Source organism: Odocoileus virginianus, chromosome 4 (assembly GCF_023699985.2).
Source record: "Odocoileus virginianus isolate 20LAN1187 ecotype Illinois chromosome 4, Ovbor_1.2, whole genome shotgun sequence".
In the NCBI taxonomy this organism is placed as follows: Eukaryota; Metazoa; Chordata; class Mammalia; order Artiodactyla; family Cervidae; genus Odocoileus; species Odocoileus virginianus.
In genome coordinates, this window is record NC_069677.1 from 37,077,526 (window position 1) to 37,098,134 (window position 20,609).

General features: G+C 42.4%; 1 protein-coding gene across 7 annotated transcripts in view; it reads left to right on the forward strand.

Moving 5' to 3' along the window:
* The window catches only part of TNIK (TRAF2 and NCK interacting kinase), a 389,309-nt gene that overhangs the window by 70,284 nt on the left and 298,416 nt on the right, over window positions 1–20,609 (forward strand). For all 7 annotated transcript variants that reach the window (XM_070466423.1, XM_070466420.1, XM_070466421.1 and 4 more), the window contains exon 2: window positions 15,666–15,731. In XM_070466423.1, coding sequence (XP_070322524.1) covers window positions 15,666–15,731 — 66 coding nt within the window. The remainder of the gene's footprint in view (window positions 1–15,665; window positions 15,732–20,609) is intronic.

A 20,609-nucleotide genomic window follows, 5' to 3' on the forward strand; every position in this document is an offset into this window, starting at 1 on the left:
ATTCTTATGTCAACTTTATAGGAGAACAAACCAAGTGTGAAGACAATTTCAGTGGATTCAATGTCAGAGAAAACTGTAAATGATGAATCAGATTGGGAACTCTGATCTTCTAAACCACAGTCCTTTCATTTTTCTTCATTTTCTCTATTTTTACTAATTAGACTTGCTCCTTGAAGGAAGCTTATGCCATCATATATGGATCCTTCATAGCACCACACAACTCAATTTTCATTCCATTTTATATTAGGAAATTATTTGTATGTTAGTAAATTATTAAGCATTGGTATACTCTTATCGTTAGTAATAGTTTCCTCATTTAGTGAGGATCTGTTAGGTATCCTGATCCTTGCTGGGTATTTTCCATAAACTTTCCCTCATTCTCACCATAATTCTGCAAGATGGATTTTATCAGTACTTTTGCAGTATCAGTCTTCACTTACACCTGGGATCTCATTAAAATGTTAGGTCTGGTTCAGTAGTTCTAAGCAGAGCCCAAGATTCTGCATTTTTAACCCTACCAGGTGCTGTGGACCCTGCTGGTCGTGGACCACACTTTGAGTAGCATCTGGTTGATAGGTGAAGAAACTGTGGCTCAAAGAAGTTAAGTAATTTTTCAAAGATTACACAAGTGGATGTGGCAAAGCCCCACTAAAACCCTGATCTGTTGGTACACAAATTGACACTCATCCTCCCATGTCACACGGCTGATGTGTCAGGCATCACTGTTAAACATCTTGGGAGATTCAGAGATAATGAAGACGCAGACCTTGTTCCTGGAAGAGCTGACTTACAGTGTAGTAAGACAGATACAATCAAGGCAGCTTTAATGTGGAGGTTACACCAGTGCCATATAATGGAAGGACCTTAGGTGTGATGCATGATTTGAGTTGGACCTCAAAGGATTGATAAGACTTAGAGATGGGAACAAAGGCTTTCCTGACAGCAAGAAAAAAAGACACAGGACTTAAGAGCATCTTCTGGGCCTGGTGAGCAGTTGGCTGTAGCTGATGCATGGAGAGAGGTTGATAAGATATAACTTGGGGTTGGATGATGGAGTCGAACAGGCAGGAGAGCCACGGGGACATGGAGGAAGGGCTTACGGTAGCACATTGTAGGTGCCCAGGAGATGGGGCCTGATCAATTCGATGTGATCTAGTTGTTAGTAACCCATTGCCCGTGCTGTGCACTGACATTTCCATAGAATTGTGTGGCCACTTACTCCACCACAGTGCCCGTTAATGTTGTTTGTATAGAGCCTGTGGTAATGAAATCTCTTTTCTGCTGGCAATAAAAGATATATTACTTTTCCCCCTCTTTCCGAATTTTTCCAGACTATGAAAATGCTGTTTTTCCACGGACCATAAACATTCTTCTTAAAAGAAGCATTGTTCCTTTGGTAGCAGCTTGTAATGGGAAAAAGTGAAACAGAGACAAAATTCAATGCTGGTCTGAATGGAGACCAGTTTTTCTTTGTGCAAATAACCAGCATTCCAGTCAGGTTGCCACGGTGATGCCAAGATTATAACTGCTCATGCCAGCAGTCAGAGAATGTTGCCCAATTAGTTATTCTCAGCTGCTATGTTACCTTAACAGTGGCTCAGAAAGCAGGTTTTGAGTATAAAGGCACTTGAATGAGCGGTCGGTGGACCTGCAGTTCTGCTGTCCTCAGCATGGCACCAGGACTGCAAGCCCCAGGATGCCACAGTCTGGTCCGTACAGGATGTGGTCGGCCACGTGAGAGAACAAACTCCACTTTTTAAATTCGGTTCCCCCACCTCCTCCTTGGTAACAAAGGGTTCCAGGAACTCCTGTGTTGCCAGTCAGCTTTGTAAGGTTTTTAGTGTTCCTAGGGCTGCCTTCAGATGTTCCAGGGTTGGAGACAGTGGGGAGAGTTGGAGACAGTGGTTGGAGACAGTACAAAACAATGTGCGCTTTGGCACTGGACATTGATTTTCTATAGGTCACTCTTTTAGCCTCAGTTTTCTTTCTTGTGAACAATCTACCTTACAAGATCAATGCAGAAACCAAATAAAATAATTTTTGCAAAATACCCTGCACAATTATCTGAGGCATAGGAGATACCTAGTAAAAAGTGACTTTTCTCAAGTATTGTTTCAGAAATCATAAAGCCTTATACAGTGAGACTATCATTATGACCATCTTTGGGTCATTTCTATCAGTCAGGACAAGCTAAGATGTGCTGTGATAACTAATAATCTTAGAGACTTCATACAGCTCAAGTTTATTTCTTACCATGCCACATGTCCAGAGCCCATCAGAAAGAGGACTCTGTTCATCATCTATCCAAGGATACAGACTAGTGGAGGCTTCATGTCCACGTAGGATTCCATAGTCACCACAATACTGGGCACCAACAATCAAATATTCCATCTGAAAGTGGCACATCACTTCCATTCACATTGCATTGGCCAGAGCAAATCATGTGGCCACACTCAACATAAAGAGGGATGAACAAGTACTGTCTTATAACATACCAGCAGAAGTCGAACAGAACTATCTGTTGAACAACTGTAATGCCTGTGACCTCTACCAAAGCAAAGGCCGATGGAAAAGAATACTTTAAAGAAGGACTGTTAGTTAAACATAAATAAATAAAAATACCTGAACAGTAAACTTCAAAGTAAATGAATTAGAATTCAGCTGTATTGAACAGAAAACCCTAACTATTAGAGGCTTAAGGAAGATAGAAGTTTATTTTTCATTCAATTTAAAGATGTCCAGATATAGACAGTCCAATGGTATACCATGGCCATCGGAGGCTTAGGATCATTTTATTGTTCTGCCAACCTAGCCTGAGGCTTCTTTCTGAAATTCACCTGGGATCAGAAATGGCTTCAGGGCTCCAGCAATCACATCTACATTCCAGGGAGTCAGATTGAGGAGGGTGGAGGACAGTAGAGTGTTTCTGTCAGATAGGTCAACTCCGTTTGAGCAACCCTTCTGAAAGTCCCACGCAATAATTTTGCTCGCACATCATTGACCAGAACTTAGTCACATATTCACCCCTGCCTTCAAAGAATCTAGGGCATGTAGTTTTTGATCTGGGTACGTTGTCTTCCAGATGAAATTGGGATTTTGTTATTGTTGTTGTTACTAAAGACCAATGGGAGAACAGATATTTCGTGGCTTTGAACGGTCTCTGCTGTAGTAACTTAAGATGCAAACTTTGGCTAAGCATGAATGAGAAGGGAAAGATTGCTCTGTATGCTATCATTTTCTAACCTGTGCTCCACAGAACACCAGTGCTTAGAGAGACAACAGAGTCCCTTAAAAAAAGGTGTTCTACAGCCAGACAGGTTTGCCAGTGCAGAAAGCTTCGCCCTCTCTTCAAGATTCTCCGTGTATAGTAATACATTAAAGGCTCTCAGAGGCCCTGCAATAGGGAAGAGCTCAATTGCTAATCTTTTAAACTCAGTGTTCCTAAACTTCTTTGACAATGGAAATTCAGCACTTTTGGAAGCCTGGAGGGCCTCAAAAATTTAGCTTGAGCTTCTTAGATTTGTTAAAAAAAAAAAAACAAACCTCTTTAGATCCTTGAAAATATGGTCTAAAGTCCCCATTCCAAAAAGTATCTGCCATGTAAAACAAACGAACGAAGTAGTATATCCTGAGTGCTAGCCTGGCCATAGAGACACAAACCTTGAAGAAAAAAAATAGATCAGATGCCAATGAACCCTTGTCAGAGCCATTCGTGGTGGCTCCAAGCGGTGGGTGGGGAGGGGCCCCGCCTGCTGCCGGATTCTCAGGGGCTCTTGACATTTCTTCATGGCTCTTGGCTGTGCTGCCGCCCTCTGCAAGTGAGAGTCGTAGGGGATCGAGCCAGCGAATATCAACCTCCTCATCCCACAGAGAGAGCCTGTTGTCCACTGCAGGATTCTTGTAGGTGTGCGGAGAAAAGCTGAAAATCCTTGCAAGCACATGTGTGGCCTTGGTCTGTTGGAAGCAGGTGGTTAACCTTTGGGGGGTCAGGGTTAGGGCTCTTTTTTTTTTTTCCCCCAAAATGGAACCTTAGATGGTTTCCTAATCTTTCTTACTTATTTAGGTAATCAGTTCTTGTCTTTAAAGTCCATCAGCTGCAATTGCTATCCTTTTTCTTCATCTGAGCATCTTTGCAAAGGCAAAATGCCAGAATCTTTGCTAGTCTGGCTCCCATCATTTCGACCTCATGTTGTTGGAAATACTGGAAAGTTACCTTGTCCTGACAGGCCTAGAGACATCCCACGTTTGTGTATCTCTAAACTGATACATTTCCCCAAACTGCTGTATAATCTCTGTGACAACCTGACAACCTGGGAAGGAAGGGGGACAGGTGGGAGGACTTTATGTGCGTATTGATTTTTAGAATGACTTGACAGGTTTGAGCTGGAGTGACTGTGGGAGATTTGAGGAAAGTTCTGGAAGGCTTCTTGTCCAAAACCTGCCTCATGACCTAGTATCCTGGAGAATTCTCTCAGTCTGATTCGAGGAGTTAGTGTGCCTTTCCCTGACTGCAGTTGAAGAAGAAATTGTCCCTGAAGAGAGTGGTGGGTTCTGTTTAGTCCACATGTGCATAGGCAGGTTTGTGGCACAGCTCAGGGACTCCAGCTCAGGAAGGTTGAGATGGGCTGACTGGCCAATTCTAACAGTTGACGGAGGATTTAAATACCTGTGTACTCAGATCGAGTACACCAAGTTAATGTTGTACGTCCTTCTCGGGTTGCTCTTTTTAAAATTTTAATTTTCTAATCATCTAGGCCCATTTTCCCAATGTAAGCCAGAAAATAACAATTAACTATTATGCAAAAATCTTTGTTTTCGCTTGTAAGGAAATACACTTGACCCTTGGACAACATGGGTTTTAACTGCATAGGTCCGCTTATAAAGACTTTTTTTTCAATAAATAACCTACTATAGTTCTACACCATCCATGAATCCACTGATGCCGAACTGTTCCACTAATGTGGAAACAGAGGGCCAACTGTAAAGTCATATACAGATTTTCAGCCCCGCAACCCCTGTGTTGTTCAAGGGTCAGCTATAATTTGGAACTAAGCTAAATGTGAGTGTGAATATAGTCTGTGAGCTGAGAAAAATATATTTTGAAAAATCCCTTTCATCTCTGTTAATATATACTTGTGAACTACTAAATTGATTTTCTCAGTGATATCAACTTGATGATGTGTGATAATTCTTGCTACATTGTTTCTGGGTATGAAATAAATTCACTTCTCAACCCAAGTACCTGAAATGTACAACAGAATACTAATGGCTGCATCCTCCTTACCTTCCTCAAAGTTCCTCCTCCCTTGCCTTCCAGGCCCATGGTTTGAAAGACAGTGAGTGATTACTTTGGTTTGTCAAAGGACTTGGACTCTTAACCTAAGTCTGCTACTAACTATTTGAGACCTTGGACATGCCACTTCAGTTCTTTCTGTTGGAAAAACCTATGATTTTATGAGTATATAGGAGCTGCCTCAGTCTCACTTTGTTCTGTAAAAAATGAAGAGATGGATTTTATTGGTACAGTCTCAGAAACCCTTACTCCAGTTATCAGGGATCTTATCATATTATGGCTTCTGGTGGTAGAACTGGTGATGTGGGGATCTAATTCATCCAGCAACTGTTAATATATTGTCTATAATGTCCCAGTCACTTATCTAGGTGGTAGGAACACTGCAATGAACAAAACTAGTATGATTCTTTTCTTAGATTTTGCATTCTAGGATAATGATTATTAACAAACACTTCTGAATGCTTGGAATATGCCAGTCACTGCTTGAAATGTTTTCTGTATATTTTGTAATAACCCTAGGAAGTAAGTACTGCTGTCGTCACTATTTTACAGTTGAGGAATCTGAGGCACAGAGAAATTAAATGATATGTTTAAGGTCACAGAGCTAGGAAAAGGTGAAGGTGGGACCAGAATCAGGCTTTCTGGTTATAGTTTGTGGTCTTAACTACTATGGTTTATTGCCTCTCACTGTCAATTAATCTGTTTACTTCAAGTAGTCAGTATTCTTTGTAGCTCGACCATCCCCTGCCTCTACTACTGACAATGGTGTCATCTTGGGCAGCTTTTAGTGATACCAGTGCCAATGGCAATGATAGCAGTGGCTTCTTTTTGTTAAGCACTGCCATGCCTTGTGGACGCTGATATCGTGTATAGTGGTAAAGAACCCGCCTGCCAATGCAGGAGACATAAGAGATGTGGGTTCGATCCCTGGGTCAGGAAGATCCCCTGGAGGAGACCATGGGAACCCACTCCAGTATTCTTGCCTGGAGAATCCCATGGATAGAGGAGCCTGGTGGGCTGCAGTCCATGGGGTCACAAAGAGTCGGACAATGACTGACACAACTGTGCTAAATGCTTTTCTGATCCTCAGAACAATCCTCATGGTGGGTATTCTTTATGCTCCCTTTACAGTCTGGTCTTGGCTGCTGTGTCTACCGCAAACTATTTAACCTTGAGCAACTTACTTAAGTCTTAAAGGCTTTGTTTCATCCTCGGAGAATTGGGGTTAGTAATATCTACTTGCTACAGTCGCTTTGAAGATTAAATAGGAAAATGTATATAAAGCATTTAGGCCATTGTCTATCCCAGGGACAGCAATAACGACTGTTACAGCTAGGTCTCACCTCTATTAATCTGAGGAGCCGGGGTTCAGATTTCATTCTAAAGGCTGCCTTCTTGGGGACAGGCTGGAGCTGCTGAGTCTTGCTTGGAGCAGGGCAGCAGTAGCAGGTGTGGGGAAACCTGGTCCACTGCCTCTGACTGCTGAGCAGCAGGTGGACCTCGGACCGGAACAGGAAGTGGAGAGGCTCTGGTCCACCTGAGGGCTAGCAGCTACCACCATCGAGGACAGTGTCCCTTGAGGTCTGACTGGGACCATGTCCAAACACCAATGCTATCTAGCCAAGTGCAGCTGTAGGGGCAGCTAGCATCATCGACTCGGCCTATCCCAGCACCACCCTTCCCACAGGACAACCAGGGACACCGGCAGCTCAGGAGGTGCCCAGCTTGTATGGGACACAGCCTTGCAAGGACCACAGGCCAAGCGGGATTATCCCATTTTACAGATGGGTAAACCAGAATTACGAGCAGTCACATAACACTAGCGGAGCAGAATCTCGACTTGAAACCTAACTTTTTTACACCAAACCTCTGATAGCTCTGCATGGTTTATATAGATGATCAAGTGAGAAAATTCAGCAACCAGTGTTTCATGTTATTATATATATAATTTTTTAACCTGAATTATTTATTACATTTGAGAGGCATGTCTTGGGCAGTATGTTAATGAAGAGATCTGGGCTATATTGTAGATCTTCCAGGAATATACTCTGGGAGCACCTTGTCTTTTTCCTGCATGTCACTTGTCATCGTAATTTAATGACTGTGTATGTGTAGTTAATGTGCTCATGTCTATTCCTTCGTCAGACCGGAAGCATCAAGAGGCAGGGCCAGTGTACCACCTGCTTCCACTTCTGACTTTAGGTGGGTGTGGAGGGTGCAGCTTCTCAGGTGGCGCTAGTGGTAAAGAACCCGTCCGTCAATGTAAGAGACGCCAGAGGTGTAGGTTAGATCGCTGGGTTGGGAAGATCCTCTGGAGGAGGAAATGGCAACCCACTCCAGTATTCTTGCCTGGAAAATTCCATGGACAGAGGATCCTGGTGGGCTACAGTCCATGGGGGTCACAAAGAGTTGGACACAGCTAAGCATGCCCTCATTGCACTGGAGGGTGCGGCTCGCACCCAGGGATTGAATGAACTCATTGTGGAAGGCAAGACCTTTGGCTTCTCAGACCGTCACATTAGAAGGGACGGTCAGTGAAAAATGATGGGAGAGACCTTGTCCGGCTGCCTGCGCATCACAGGCTAAGATTGGGGGTGCTGAGTGCATTAGCACAGTGATTCCCAGTGCTCAGCTTACTTTGGAATAATGATGGTGTAAGGAAGCCTGAAGGCTCAAGATAAATATGGAGAGTTCTCCTACTGTTCTTGTTTTCTTTGTTCTGTTTTGCTTTTGTAAGCATATGCTTGTCAGTTAGGGCTGGAACCGAACAAAACAGCTGCTAAATATGGTTCTAAGAGAAATAACATTTTGGTCTTTTAGTTTAGAGTAAGCACAGTCTTTTGGCAGATGTCAGTAGGGAATCTGGGGGTAGACAGTCATTCTAGGAGCCCTATCAGTCGTCTGTATTCTGTGAGGGTTTATTTCACCCTGCCACAGAACTGGTGACCTCAAGTGAAGACCAGTCACGGAATGGCCATGAGAGGAGTTTGGGAGAAGGGTTATCTAGAATCTATTGCATGTTCCCAATTTCTCTCTTGATTTCATTTTCAGAGGAGGGGGAAAGACTGGGAAGAATAGGCATGATCTTTTATGATTCTAAAGAAGTAGTCATCCCTAGTTATGTATTTAGGTTTGCTTTTCCCAGTCTTTGGGGTTTAGTCCATGCATGTTATTTAGTGTTCCAGTAAATCCAGTGTCATTCAGAGGACCTGGGAGAATTAATGTATAACGCGGTGACTGGGAGTGTTAACTCCTAGACCTTAAATCACTCCACCCTGCTGAGAAGTCAGACTTGAGCCTGTCAGTGCCACCTGAATTTCATCAGCTGATAGCTGAGAGAATTTTCCTTCAGCATCCCAGGAAACCCTAAAATTGAATATGTCTTCCCAAGTGTCTCGCTAATTTCTAAAGAGACCCTTTTTTGTCCATAAATGTCTGACCCTGTTTGTTATGCACTTGGTAGTCCTGGTTAACAAACAGTTGGTTTTCTTTTACTGGCTTTATTATTAATAGTTGAAAATATTTGAAACAGACTGAATTTTCCTGTGGCATATTCCTTGTATATTAAATGAACTCTTTTTAAAGAGGAAAAGAAAGGAAGGAATAGAGATTAATATTTATTGATGTCTTATTTAGGCCCTAAATTAGTCTGGACACCTTCACAGTCTTCATAGTACAACCCTGTCTGGGAGATACTATCGTTTCCATTTTAAAGATGGGAGAAGCTGAGACAGAGGGCAGTTTTGAAACTTGCAAGTTTTAAATCAAGGGCTGGGAACGCTGATTCCATGAAGCAGATAGGGTACTGACGTGAAGAGCCCAGGGAGTTTGACCAGTCACCCATCGATGGCGCAACCTTGACTTAATGCTTCCTCTTTCCGTGCCTCAGTTTCCTCCTCTGAAAGCACAGACAGCAACAGCATTCACTTGATAGAGTTGTGATAATGAAATAACCTATTCATGGCAAATGCTTAGAATAGTACCTGGCACATAAGTGCTCATAAAATGTTAGTGATTATTGCGATTTTTATTATTATGACTAACCAAATTTGCCTTCATTAGTACTTGCTATGGAACAGCTTGTCTTTTGATATGTTGCTCTATTTCATTATGAAATAATGTAAACTACTCTACCTTAGAATTAAATTTTCTTTTCAGCCTTGCAGCAAAGGTTACGATCTGAATAAAGGCATGTGTAGCCAGCAGAGATTCCTAGATTCCCGACTTCGGTAAATGTCAACCATGTGCTCTTTTCTCCTTGGTGTACGCAACCTTCTTTCATGCTGCCCATCCTGGCTTTATGAGCTGCTAAGCAAATACGAGAGAAGAATTAAGCTGATTCTTGCCTCCCTTTCCTGTCTTTGTAACATGATCATTAGGCACAGTCTTCTCCTTGTTGCATTGTTCATGGTCACATCCTGACAAGCTGTCTTCTCTACTCACCTGAGGCGCAGCTTACTCCATTGGGCCTTAGAATTTTCTTTAGAGCTGGGAATACCACAGGAGCTTATGCATGTGATGTGTGCATGCCCAGCCCCTCAGCCGTATCTGACTCTTTGTGATGCCATGAACTTCTGTGTCCATGGGATTTTCCAGGCAAGAATACTGGAGTGGGTCGCCATTTCCTTCTCCAGGGGAATCTTCCCAACCCAGGGATCGAACCTGCGTCTCTTGTGTCTCCTGCATTGGCAGGCGGATTTTTTTTACCACTGTGCCACCTGGGAAGCCATACATGTAACAGTTTTGTGCAATGGGGAACTGGGTCAGGGTGTTGTGGAAGGGACAGTGTCTGAGACAGCTTTGTCTAGATGGAAAAAGAAATAAGATAAGTTTGTTAGACCTTTGGCTCTGCATTCTGATCTGCCCCCTTTTTTTGACCCCCCCTTTTTTTCTTAGCTTTTTATTTTGTATTGGAGTATAGCTGTTTACCAACGCATAGCAGAGCAACTCAGCCATACGTATACATGATCCCATTTTTTGCAACTTCCTTTCCTCATGTTGTGGAGCATGGGGAGTGGGACATCAGTCTTACTGGATTAAGAGTTTTGTCTTGTAGCTGTGTGTTGGACGCCATGCTGCGTGCTGGGAAACACTGAGGTAAATATGCTCCAGAGCCTGCTCTCAGGCCATTCATAATGCATCAAGGGGGAGAAATGGAAGAGGAGATCACACTGTATGAGAGGGGTTATCATGGAGCGTGCTGTGGGTGCAGAAAGGTGGGGCACTAATTAGAGACAGGCTTCACAGAGGAGGAAATGGCAACCCACGCCAGTACTCTTGCCTGGAAAATCCCATGGACTGAGAATCCTGGTAGGCTGCAGTCCATGGGGTCGCAAAGAGTCGGACACGACTGAGCGACTTCACTTCACTTCACTTCACAGAGGAGGTGTGATGCTGGGCCTTCAAGGATGGGCTTGCCTCAAAGAGAATGGTAGGAGGAATAATCTTGGCAGGTTGGAGGCTGGGACTGAGGGCTGGGCCTCAGAACGACAGATTCCTTACTTTCAATTTGAATTACGTTGTATAGGATTTTAAACCGGGGTGTGTTGTGTGTAGAAATGTCTGTTTGAGGACGATTGTTGTGAAAGATTGAAAGGAGGAGAGAATTGATTGAAAGTAAATAATCCCGGCAAGAGATGGTGAGCCCTGTTGTATGAATGGATTGGAATAGATGGATATGGTGGACTTTGGGGCATAAAATCATGAGCGCTTCATACAAAACATGAGTATGGAACCCTGGGGTTGGCCAACCTTTAAGGGAGAGGCAGAAGAAACAAAAATCTCTCTGAGAGACTGAGTGGTGTGATGGAAGAGGATGGAGAGGATGGATTCCAACAAGAGTGGTGATGCTCAGCAGTGTCAGAGCCTCATAGGGAACACCCAGGACAGGATGAGAAGAGACCTTTACAAACAAGAGATTCAGGTTGCTGGTGAGCCATGGGAGAAATGACTTTAGAGTCCTCCAGGACTGGAGAACACAGCTGAACACTTACAGTGCTCAAGCTGCATCATGATTCCCAGGGAAAGTCTCTAACATTTATATGCATTTGTGTAAGGGTATGCACAGACATCCAGCTACCCAGGCTCTTGGCTTCAGGGAGAAGGGTGGGGGACACTTAGCTGACAGTGTCAGCTGTCAGTTCGCGTGTTCCCGCACAGTAGTTCTGCCTGTGCTCTCTAGGGTCTCAGAGAGCCGATTTCTTTCAAACACCATGACTCCGCGCCATTTTGTCTTATTACTGGAGCATACTGGAGTAGGTAGATGCCTGGAGACTTTGCTTTCAATTGCAAGTGAAAGTGTTAGTTGCTTAAGTCGTGTCCAACTCTTTGCAACCTTATGGACTGTAATCTACCAGGCTCCTCTGTCCATGGAATTCTCCAGACAAGAATACTGGAGTGGGTTGCCATTTTCTTCTCCAGGGGATCTTCCCGACCAAGGGGTCGAACCCAACCAGGTCTCCTGCACTGCCGGCAGATTCTTTACCGTCTGAGCCTCCAGGGAAGCCTCATTTCTGGCCACAATGCTTACAGTGCTCTCCACTACTGAGGCGCTCACTGTCCACCTGCTGGGAGTGTAGGCGGCTAGCGATACCGGGAATTGTCCTCAGCTGAAGGAATATTCCTTCACCCAAGATCATCACGTCTGCGACTGGGCTGGGGGACAGCCTGCGTGCAATGACTGGTCATTGGAGGTGAGGGAGAGGTCCCCGTGCCTCGGGGTAGGGTGATCCTGAAGAGTCAGCCCGGCTTCAGAGCACCTGTGGGAGCAGATGGAATCTGTAGTCCTCCCCGTTGCTCTAATTCCTTCATCTGCTCAGTCCAGACTCTCTTCACTCGCTCCCCACTGGTGTTGGTTCTGAGGCACACCCTGACTAACTCCCTCTGTGTAAATCTCAGCCCTTCTCAGAGTCTGTTTCCTGGGGAAACACCCTAACTTGATTGTTTCTGGTTTAGTTGCCTACCCAAGTTGCCATCATGCTCTGTAGTCCCTCTTACCTTTGCTTCTGCGCCCCCTCAGTATGTCCCCCCCTCTCCAAGCCTCTGGAATCAGAATCCTGGCATTGAGTCTTCTTGAATCTGATTGGCGGGGCCACCTATCTGTGAATGGACTATTTGAGGAGTGGAAGGAACCTAGAAGTCAGCTGCTTGGCTCCTCCTGAGACCTCCCCATTAAACCCCAGCCCCAAGGAGAGGTTTGTGAGGTAGGGTGACCCCTCGGTGTAGAAGGGTGTCCCTACTTTGCACCCTGTTTTTGCTTCTGCCTCCCCTTCCACCACCCTCCCCTGCTTCCCAGGCTCCTTAAGGCAGTTAGTAGTCACCATCCTACGTCTTGGGGCTTCCCTTGATATCTCAGTTGCTAAAGAATCCACCTGCAGTGCAGGAGACCCTGGTTCAATTCCTGGGTCAAGAAGATCATGTCTACCTTGTAGAGTTCTTGCCAGGGTTACAGATGTGTGTTTAGCACATAGTAAGGGCTCAATAAATGAACGCATTCATTCATTCATTCATTCACGCATTCAACACTTACTGAGGATAGGCTACCCACTCCAGTATTCTTGGGCTTCCCTTGTGGCTCAGCTGGTAAAGAATCTACCTGCAATGCGGGAGACCCAGCTTCAGTCCCTGGGTTGGGAAGATCCCCAGGAGAAGGGAAAGGCCATCCACTACAGTATTCTGGCCTGCAGAATTCCATGCACTGTATGGGGTTGCAAAGAGTCAGACATGGCGTTGCAAAGAGTCAGACACGACTGAGTGACTTTCACTTTCCCTTTCATCCTACATCTCCTTTCTTTCGTTCATTTTTTTTTTTTTTTACATCAAGAAAAATTAACGTTGAAAACAGTCGAGATATTTCAAGCAAATGTAGAACCTCTCGAAATTTATTGCAGAAACACCACTGAGCAAACAAACTCCTGGGAAGCGCAGCTTAGAAACAAACAGCAGCTGCCACCATGTGTGGGCCTCTCTCCCCCACCCCCATTTTCCTCACTTCTTTCTAGTTCCGTTTGTTATAAAACCTACTGCTCTAATGGTCTAGTAGTTTAACAAACACAATTTTTCTTTTCCATCTTGAGACGCCTCCAGTGACTTTTAGCTCTGGGGTCTCCATGCTCAGAGCTCTATGCCCTTTCTTTGTCCTGTCTTATGGTGCTGTCTGGGACTTTGTCCATGCCTCCCTGACCAAGGTGAGGCAGAGATGGAATTTCTGGACTTCTCCATCAGTCTGTAGTGGGGTTTCTTGCCTTCCTGGCTTTATAACAATGGATAATGCTAATTCCAGTTTTGTGAGTGACTTAAGTGCTTCTACTGTTTTTTTGTCTTACTATTTTTCTTAACTTGTTTTCTCTGTGGGATTTTTTTAAATGCACAGTTTAAAAGAATATTTCTCTTTATTTATCTGGCAGGGTCTTAGTTGTGGCACATGGGATCTTCGATCTTCGTTATGGCATGTGGGAGTCTTTAGGTTCTCGGGATCTTTTATTTACTTATTTTTCAAAAAAATTTATTTATTTGGCTGTGCTGGATTTTAGTGGTGACATGGGAAATCTTTTAGTCGGGACAGGCGAGCTCTTAGTTGTAGCACATGGGACCTAGTTCCTTGACCAAGGATCGAACCCGGGGCCACTGCATTGGGAGCATGGACTCTTAGCCACCAGACCACGAGTGAAGTCCCTCTGTGAGGGATCTTTGAAGGCACATCGTAAAGTGCTTTTCTTGGGCCTGACTTAATGAAAGCTGTCACTTTAATGAGCTCTAACTTGTCACATTAAACTCATTTATCTTCTTCTCCATGAATATGAGCACTTCTCCCTTTAAATGTTATAGAGGTGTGGGATTCCTCAGCTTAAAAAACGATTCCTATTAGATTGCTGACTATGGGCAAGTGGGTGCTAACCCCTCACCTGCTCTTTCCCAGGACTCTCCTGTGTAGATGTCATCCCCGTTTTATCTGCACAGAGACTGAATTGCTCTTCCAGGGGATCTTGGATTCAGGCAGCCACACCAGCCAGAGCTCGTGTTCAGCCCAGGTCTGTCTGAACCTAAAATCCAAAAAGGTCTGTCTAAAAACCTAAAAGGTCTGTCTGAACCTTTCCCCTCTGCCGCTCAGCCACTGTCATGCCATTTGGCAGTGCTCCGAAAACCTGTTGACTGGAGGTGGGAAATGCTTTTTAGGTCAGAGGTTGAAGTCTTTTTCATTTGTCTCTCAGTATTTGTTGTTGTGTGTGTTGTCTTATGTGTGTGTTTTTTTTAAGTGAGTTAATGCCTAACATTTAAAAATGAGGAGATCTCACATTATGCAAAATGTTCAATTTCATTTCAAAGAGATTTTTAGACCTGGTAAGACTGTGCTCATAGGTTGAAGCGACAGCTGTTGGTTCCAGCTAGGCATCCCCCTCCACCTGCAAAGGAGACATGACTTCCTCATCCTGCCACAGGCCTCCGTGGCCTTCCTCTCTCTTCTTGGTTACTTGCTTGCCCTGTGTGGACACGTGCGTTTGTGATTCCTGATCTAGGCCTTTAAAGAAATCATTTCTCTCCAAGTAGGAATCAGAAGAGATCAAAATCACTTTCTGTCTGTGAGTTGAATTTTATAGGCTTTGATTTTTCTTTTTGACTTTTGGTGTTGGTAATTCAGGAATAATAGACACAATTATTGGATATTTACTGAGCACGGGAACATTTAGTGACTCTCAGGTTAGCAGACACCTGTTCGTGGGTAAGAATGTGCGTCATTGTCCAGTTTCCTTTGCATTCTGGGTCCTGCTGGGACCCTCCAAGTCCTGCAAGAACTGGAGGCTGTCTGCAAAAGTGTGTTTTTCAGAGGCAGCATTGTCGGGAAGGGAGATGAATTCAGAGGAATACCTTCTGAGAGAGGAAGTTAGGTGGATTCCATTTTCTCTTGAAAACTGTTGACTACTGCTGGAAGATTGCCCCACAGTATAGTAGCGCTCCTCTCTCAGCTGCCAGTGTTCAACATAGGGAGCAGATCAGACATGTCAAGCAGAAAGATCTTAAAAATTAGAACCCCCTTGAATTGATGTGTCTTTCATTTTATGCCAATGTACCTACAAGTGTATTTCCATTTGACAGTACGAAATGTGTTCTTTTTTTTTTGTTTGTTTCCATGAAAGTCTTGTCTCCTTTTGTCTGATTTAAACACATCTCGTAGAAGTGTAAAATAGAAACAAATGGATTTTGTCTCATTTCATAGCTGCAGCTGAATTAAATTTTAATGCTCTTTAATATTAACATATGAGAGCCTCCCCAAAGCTGTTATTTATTTGCTAATTTTAAATGTGCATTTGCTTTTGATTAAGACAACGGCTAGAGTATTGTTTTGAATTTTTATTGTTTATTTCTTTTCTTTCAGGACCCCGCAGGAATCTTTGAATTGGTGGAACTTGTTGGCAATGGAACATATGGACAAGTATACAAGGTAAGTTCACTGAGCTTGAACATGGCTCATGTGTGGTTTCCGTTCATGAATGCTGAATAGCAGTACTGTCTGTTCTCACTCATACATGTCTCATAACAGATTTAAAATGAAATAATACACTTGTTAATTGACTTTCCATCTTTTTATTTTTTATTTTATTTTATTTTTTTTCCTCCATCTTTTTAAATGAATCTGTAGTCCCATTGCCTAAACTGGATTCTGGGGTTTGGGCATTTCCATTCATTATATGTTACAGAGTTTGTATCTGACCCGTGAATTCTAACGGTATGTACTTGAAGCTCTCTGAAGTGCTTAGTTCCGTCAATCGCTGCCAGAACTGGTTTTTAAAGGCGCGAATGATGCTGTTTACTTTAGAAATTTAAACTATTAAAGTATCACAGCTGGAAAAGGAGATTTGCTACTGGCCTAGGGCATGAGTTAAATGAGTTTAGTGAACAGTGTTAGGAGAACACTGGCTGACTCGCAAACGCAGAACTAATGGCAGCATGACTCTTACAAAATAGGAAATAATTAAAAGCTAAACTTGAGGTTGAGTTGAGGAATAAAATGTTCTTGTTCTTATACTAATTTTTGCTTTCAGGTTCACCTTAAACATGCTTTTGAAAGATATTTTCTCCAAGTAAATGACCTAAAAATGTGATTGTTTAGAAAAGTGTCTTGATTCTCCTGATTATCAAAAGAAAATCGAAATTACCTTTTTGAACTAAAGCTCGGGGGGGTTTTAGTGAATGAGCTATTGAAATAAATGCCTTCAATACAGACCAGTTGTTTCCTCATGATTATTTTAAGAGAAATATCTATCACTTTTCCTGAGTGGTAATAATATGGGATGGCATTTCAACTGTAAATTCTGTCTTATTGTTCTATTTCTTAAAAATTTCCTTCTTTGAATCTTAAACATCTCTTAGTTGATTAAATTATTGAAGTCCACCAGATTGTAATATTTTCAGTGCTACAGAATGTCAAAAGTATGTGTGTGTGTGTGTGTGTGTGTGTGTGTGTGTATATTTGAGTGTATGTAAATTATAAACATTTTAACTTTTTTTTTTTTTTTACCAGTTGGTACCCTTTGGTGTCCACTCAGGAAAATTTCACTCTTGCAAAATATGATTATTTCCTAAAAGGTCAACCCCCTGCAATTAGAAAGAATGTAGTCTACCCCAGCTGTTCACTTGATGTTGATCCCGTCTGACACAAGAAAGAAAGGTGTCTCAGCAAATGCTTTTAAATACTTTCAGTGAAGATAATTAGGTTGGAAGATCATGTTATTGCATTTCGAGAAATTGGATTGAACTTGTGAATTAATGTGAGCTAATGAATTAGGCCCTGATTTAGGCAGAAAATTACTTCTGATTTGCTGTCAATATGGAGAAACAACTCTGTATAATGCTGTTGTTTTTATAGTACTGTTCCATCGTGCTATGCTTCCAACCTGTAGAATGCATGTTTGAAAGGTGATTCACAGCTTTGTCCACTAATCTAAGAGGTGGACTATACACTCCTGCAAGAGAGGATAATCACAAGATAAGGATTCTCAATTAAGGATGAGAATGTTTGGAAAATCCAAAATGAGCCCTAATTTTTTTGGTACCTGAGGGGGGAAAAAACACAAGTGGCAAGAGGTCTCAGCTCTTTAGAGAGGAAAGAAATACACCAACTGAGTTGCTAACACCGTTGTTCTAAAGGGTGCCCTTCTCTTAGTGGTTGGTTCAGAAGTTTGGCCCCTGTCAAGCTGAGGGGAGACTGCAATCCTGGTCACGGTGATCACATTGGATTTGCAGACAGGAGACTTGGTTCCTTGTGCTAGTCCTTTGTGGTGTTTTGTGGTACCACAGCTTTCCTGTGCAATAGTCAAGTGAGAGTGTTGCCAGAGATGCTTTGGGGACTTGGAATGATTTATCTGAAGAATTAAACCTCCACACCCGGTTAAGGATTGGGTTTCTAGGCAACCCAGATGACATTAGGTGGCACCCCCTCCAGGACAGAGACACCTGGGTTTCCTGAGTCACTAATCCAATCCTGCCGTTACTCTGAGCTCTGAAGGATTAAAGCTTAATAAAACTGCCAGATTGGATTTCAACTGTACATGAACTTAAAGAGAAAGAAGTTAGGAAGTGATTGTTCACATTATAGGTTATGTTTAACCTTTATGGACTAGGTATATTTTTAAAATACTGTACACATCAATATAAATTTTATAGCCCTAGAAACAGATTTCTATATCAAAAATTCTATGATACTTTCTTGACATTAAATATTAAATCTTTTAATTTTTGTAACTCTAGCTTTTGTTGTTCCTAGATTTCATAAAATGCGGTATAATTTTATGGACAATGATGTGGATGGATGTAGCCTTTCTTTTCTGGAAAGATTCTTCAAAGTTTCTTTTAATAAGTTGTCCTAAAGGAGTCATAATATAATTTTATTCACAAGTAGTTTTTTTAAGATGTAGAATCTTTTAAAAAAATTAAATTATTTATGTTTTGGCTGTGTTGGATCTTCATTGCTCCTTGGGCTTTTCTTTAGTTGCCGCAAGGGGGGTCCCTCTCTAGTTGCGGTATTCAGGCTTCTCATTGCAGTGGCTTCTCTTGTTGCAGAACACGGGCCCTCAAGTGCTTGGGCGTCAGTAGCTGTGGTTCCCGGGCTCTGGAGCATGGGCTTAGCTGCTCCACGGCATGTGGGATCTTCCTGGACCAGGGAATCCTGTCTCCTGCTTTGGCAGGCTTCTTCTCTACCACTGAGCCTCCAGGGAAGCCCTACAAGTAGTTTTTTAAGAAGCATACTTAGTTGAATAAACAAAAGTATATGTAGATATTAAGAGAATGTTTCTTGGAGTATATCTTCATTTAAGCCACATACATCTAGATGTGGAAATATATTTTATATAAAGGTCATTTAGTTACATTTCGCTTTTCAAAGTAGCTTCTAGTTTTACTCCCAAGTCTAACTTGGTCTCTCTGTCCTTGGAAAGTTAGATTTGTTTATCTTTTGTATTTTGACCCTGTGTAGTCAGGTGCCAATTCAGTATCTGTTTTTTGCTTTACTTACTGGACAGTATACATAAATAATGAAGAGTAGAGAGTCTCTGTCAGGGTTTTTTTTTTTTTAATGAGGAAATCATCTTCTTGGGCCTATAAAAGTGAAAAAGTGAAGTCGCTCAGTCATGTCTGACTCTTTGTGACCCCATGGACTGTAGCCTACCAGGGTCCTCTGTCCATAGGGGTTTTCCAGGCAAGAATACTGGAGTGGGTTGCCATTTCCTTCTTGGGCCTATGGCTCCCATTAAAAAATAAACCAAGAAAAGGCCACATACCTGCTTGCTGGAGACTTTGGCTGTTCATTAGCATGCCGTTTATTGGGACCTGATGAAATCCAGTTTCATCACATTTTTGTTAAAATAGAGTAATTGCTTTAATGGGTCCAAATAATTGTTTAACGTTCATCGCTAAAACACCACTAAATCTTAGCCACAGTTTTCAAAAATGAATGTTCATCTATCCTGTTTCTTAATTTGCCCTTTGGAAATATATATTGATGATTGCAGAGGTGAAGACGTTATTACTGAGTGACAGTGTAAATGAGGAATATGGTAGATTCCTCTGTATCTCTCAGGTTTCTCTTAAAACCTCCTCCAGATTGTAAAGTATGAGATCAAGAGGCAATGTTGGTTATAGTGGTTATAGTGCTTGTGGAGAGAGAACACTGAAACTCTGTGTGTGTTTTCAGAGGGTTGCAGACTTTATAGGTATATGACCTACCTTATAGGTTATCTAGCCCAGTCATTCCTCTGTGAGCAATCTGTTCCATCCCTGATCACCTCCACTCATGTGGAACTCATTGCCTCCCAGTCATCCTATTTACCTACAATTTTCTTTGAATGTACATTGTCATATTGAGCCAAGATTCTGCCTTCCTGAAATGTTTACCAGTGCAAGCTCATTCCATCTAACTATTAAAAAAAAAAATTTAAATCCTCTTCCATAAGAACGTAGTCCTTCAAAAGACTTCTCTCTTCCTCCCCCAAACACACACTTGTGTCTCCTGGTCTCCAGGTATTAGAGCCTCAGTTGCTTAATTCCTCCTGTGACTTAGACTTGAGGTCTTTCATTATCTTGGGCTTTTGTCCTGAAACAATTCTAACATATTAATAAAAATGATATTTGATACCATAAAATAGTATTTTCTATGTCATGAAACATCTTGTACATATAATCTGATTTCTGATTTAATTTCTATAATAATTTCATGAGAACCTTGCTCTCAGTTCAGGGTCTTTATCGAAACAGTTCTTTCTATCTAGAACACTCTCTCCTCAGCTTCCTGATGACTGGGTCTTTGTCCTTCAGAACCCAGCGCACATGTTACCTCCTCAAGGAATCTACTTTTCAGGCAGCCACTGCCATTACTTTCTTCCCCCACTGACTTTCTCTATCACATCAACTTATTTCTTTGCCTTCGTGGCATTGATACTCTCTGAAATTATCTTACGTCTTTGTTTATGTATATGTTAAACAGTTAAAATGCACCATAAAGGGCAAATAAGGATAGGGACCTAGTCTGTCTAGCAATTGCTGTATCCAGCATCTGGTACATACTAAATGGTGACCTGTGTGGGGCCCAGAGTTGAGCTCTGTTTTCCTTAATAATTCTATCTGTATTTGTCCCCAGTATTTTTTCAGCATTTCCCATAAAATATCTGCTTACTTCAGACATACATATATGGACAAAAATAATCAACAGAATTCTCTACTTGTTTCTTATGGTAGGAGCTGGGTGTGGATTTTATGTTAAATTAATTATTGATAGTCTGTGGAAGCAAGACCCATGCTGCAAATTTACAAATGAGGCAAATCAGTT